The sequence below is a fragment of the Monoraphidium neglectum genome (genome assembly GCF_000611645.1).
Source record: "Monoraphidium neglectum strain SAG 48.87 unplaced genomic scaffold scaffold04968, whole genome shotgun sequence".
Lineage (NCBI taxonomy): Eukaryota > Viridiplantae > Chlorophyta > Chlorophyceae > Sphaeropleales > Selenastraceae > Monoraphidium > Monoraphidium neglectum.
In genome coordinates, this window is record NW_014008662.1 from 129 (window position 1) to 3,729 (window position 3,601).

Below are 3,601 nucleotides of genomic sequence, written 5' to 3' on the forward strand. Positions count from 1 at the left end.
TCCCGACCATGCGTCTTCGCCTCTCGACCCCAGGCCCTCATTCTCCGAAGTCGTCCAGGAGCTGGAGGGCGTCGACGCCCTCCTCAAATCAGACCCCGCCGGCTGCCAGTTCCCCGCCGCGTCGGCCGCCGCCTCCTGCGCCGTCGCGCTCGGCGGCGGCCAGTGGTGGCAGCAGGCGTGCTGGCAGGGGCTGCAGTCGCCAGACGCGTGCGAGAGCATGAGCATGGGGGACACGGGGTCGCGCGTGACGGTGCTGCAGCAGCAGCAGCGGCTCAACATGCTGCAGCAGCAGCAGCAGCAGCAGGCAGGGCCGCCCACGGCTGGCCCGCCGCCGGCGACGGCGCTGCAGCAGAACCCTGCCGGGTAGCTGCCGCGTCTTATCTGGCAGCTGACCCCGTCCTTGCCGCACGCCACGCCCCCCGCCTGAGTGCCCGCGGCACCGACCGCGGCGACACGCGGTGACTACGCCCCTGTATGGCCCGCGCGGCTTGCCACACCGTTTCGCCCCCGCCACGGGCGGCCCTCGCTTTCCATGCGGCTGGCTACCCTTGGGTGCGGCCTCCCCGCCACTGGCTTGACCGACCGTCTTACCATTTGCAATCAAGGGCTTTTTTTTGTTGATGATCGGTCCCTCTGGCGCCGCGCCCGGGGACCTTTCCATGTGCATACATTGAAGGGTTCCTCGCCGCCTTGGTGGCGCTGCCTGCGCCCCTCAACAGTTGGCCCCCCCGCCACTGCCCGTGCAGAGCTTTTTCGTTCGCCCCTGGGTTTCGGCAGGTTTTGCTTAGCCCCCTCTGCCGCGCGCCGTGGCGGGGCCTCTGGGCGCCTGCCGCGGGGTTGGGGTGCGCCCGCGACCCGCAGCACTCCTCTGCTGGCGCGTCGCGCCCATCCGCGCGTTTGCTTCGCCCCGCACCGAGCGTTTTGTGCCTCGCTTCCGGTGTGCTTCGTTCCCCCGCACGAATCCAAAACTGTCATCCACTGGGGGCGTCCGTTTTCCGCACAGGTGGACTTGAATGCTTCGAAAGTGACTCGGGGCGCGTCGACCCACCCGCGGCGCCCCCATTTCAGGCGTCCGCTGCGCGCGCGGCGCGGCCCCAACGCGGCCGCGCGCGCAGGCGGGCGGGCACGCTGCGGCTCCGCTGATCGACCCTTGGGCCTCCCCTGAATCCGCCTTGGGTTTTAGTGAGCAGGTTTTGGGGGGAACGATGCAGCATAACGCTCCGAATTGGGCTCGGTGGGTGGTTGGACCCGACCGGGTCATGCGACGGCCGCGCTGGGGCGCCGGGGTTGTTTCAACCCCTGGCCTCCCAAAGCGCGCGCCGCAAAACACCCTCCGGCGCCCCCGCCCGAAATCTTCTCCCGCACGCCCCACGCGCCGTGCCCCGGGCGCCGGCCCACGGCGGCCGCGCGCGGCAGGCGCGGCCGCAAACGAGCCGAAACCCGCGGGCAGCCCCGGGCTCCTCAACGGCGCATGTGTGTTTTGCACCAGGCGGCTCGTATCAGGGATCGCCCGGCCACCCCTGATCGCCCGCGCCGGCGTTTAGTACCATAGGCTGCATCATTCTGCGCACGAATCCCAAGGATTGAGGGTTGAGAGGCAGCCCACACGCCTTTCAGGGGAGCACGCGCCCAGACCCCGCCGGCCCGGGTCACCCGGGCCACAAAGAAACCGATTGCCGCGCCCCTAGAATTTTCATAAGGATTACGCTTATCATCTTGTGGCGAGCCGCCTCGTCCCATCACACGATTTGCTGCCTGACGTGGCGCGTTCCGCCCGCCGGGCGCTCTCTGGGCCGCGCGGCCGCCTCTTGGGGCGGGCACGCACGCGGCGCAGTCGGCGTCCCGTGGGCGGGACCACGCTCGTCGCCCCTTATTGCTGCAGCCGTCGCGCCGTCTTCACAGGCGCGTCCCTTGGATTGCGCGCGCTCCGAGGCTTTTCGAATTCCCGCGGCGGCGGCCCAACGGGGGAAGCGGTGCGCGCACGCCTCTCTGGCGACGCATAGGCCCTGCCCCGCCCGCGCGGCCGCTGCCGCCGGCTTTTTTCCCTGTGGGCACGCGCCGCCCTGCACGCACGCTCGTCAGCACTTGTTGCTCCAACTCCCTACCTCCCGCGGCCACGCGCACGCCCACAGCACCTTTGAAAGCACTGCTCAATTGATGTCCTGCATGCAATCCCCTTTCACTGCTCCTACGCCCCAGGGGCACGCTCTAAAACTTTTGCACCCTCGGGGGCCACGCGCGCGCAGCCCCGGCGCGCCGCCCCTCAGCGGCACCCTTACAGCACCTTCAACAAGAATTGGCTCGCGGGCGGCGTTGCTGCTTCCGTCCGGTAATAAGAGAGTGAGACGCGCTAAAGCGCCAGCGTCGCACAGCTGTCTGGGAACAGGGGAAAGCGAGAGAGAGTCAACTGCGAACACCACGCAGGTGCATTTGCTGCATCGCAGGGCCGCCGCAAGAGAGCCAGCTGCCTACATGACGGTTGAAAGATGCAGTGCAGTATAATATAAGATATATGCAGACTGTATGAGAACTGGCGGCGGAAATGGAGGCCGCCGGCCGAGGCTAAAAACTCCACAGGTTGACCCCGGTCGTTCGGGGCGCGCCGCGGCGCCGCTGCTGCCGCAGGCGCCGCTACTGTCGCGCGGCCGCGCCCTTTGTGTGCAGCGGCAGCGCGGGCTCCCCCAGGGCGTCGCCGGCCACCACCCGGTGCTTCGCCCAGTACAGGGCGGCCGTGAGCAGCGCGGAGGCTATGAATATTGCGTTGAACCACCTGCGGGGGCCCGCGCCACAGGGGGAGGGGGGGGAACGAGGCACGCGCGTGCGCGTGCGTGTGGTTGTTGGAACGTGTGTGGGGCAGCGCAATGGGCCCCAGCCGGCAGGCAGGGGCGCGCTCCGGCGGTTGGGAAGCTGGACAAGAGCACAATGCTGATAAACATCAGGAGACCTGGCGGATTGCCCGGCATGCAGTACCTAGAGGGGCCCACTCAACCCTGCGAGAACCCGGCCACCCCAGAACACCGCTTGCCTGTGGAAGAACTGAAACTCTAAGCCGCCGCCCATTACGTCATCGATGACTGATCTGTGGCGCAAGGGCGGGCGAGCGGCGGGGCGGGGGCCTTCGGCCGCGAATTGGAGGGGCGCAGGCGACCGGGGTTGGTGCGCGCAACGCAAACTGGGCACTTGGATGCACACAAACACACACACAAACACACACACAAACACACACACACACACATGTGAAACCATGCGCCCGTGCCACCCCACGCGCACACATGCACACATCTGCCGCAAGCCAAACCCAAAGAACCATTCTTGCCTGTATTTCAGGGGCAGGTTCTTGCGGATGAGCAGCAGGCTGGAGACCGCATAGACTCCAGTGAGCTCGCTCAGAAGCAGCACCAGCGACGCGCCCCCGACGCCCGCGCCCGCCGCGCGGCCGCCGGCCGGCGCGGCGGCGCCGCCCCCGCTGGGGCCGCGGGAGGAACGGGTCGCCGCTGAGAATATCTGGCCACGTGTGTGTGTGTGAGTGTGGATGCGTGCGTGCGTGTGTGTGTGTGTATGTGTGTGTGTGTGTTATTGTGTGTGTGTGTGTGTGTGTTAT

General features: G+C 67.8%; 1 protein-coding gene across 1 annotated transcript; it reads right to left on the reverse strand.

The window, feature by feature from the left end:
• Positions 1-3,298: 3,298 nt before the first annotated feature.
• On the reverse strand, positions 3,299-3,466 carry MNEG_15030 (hypothetical protein; the record flags this gene model as incomplete). Its single annotated transcript, XM_014036499.1, has 1 exon — positions 3,299-3,466. A coding segment is annotated over one exon (168 nt), but the record flags the coding sequence as incomplete, so codon positions are not given.
• Between the last annotated feature and the right edge of the window lie 135 nt (positions 3,467-3,601).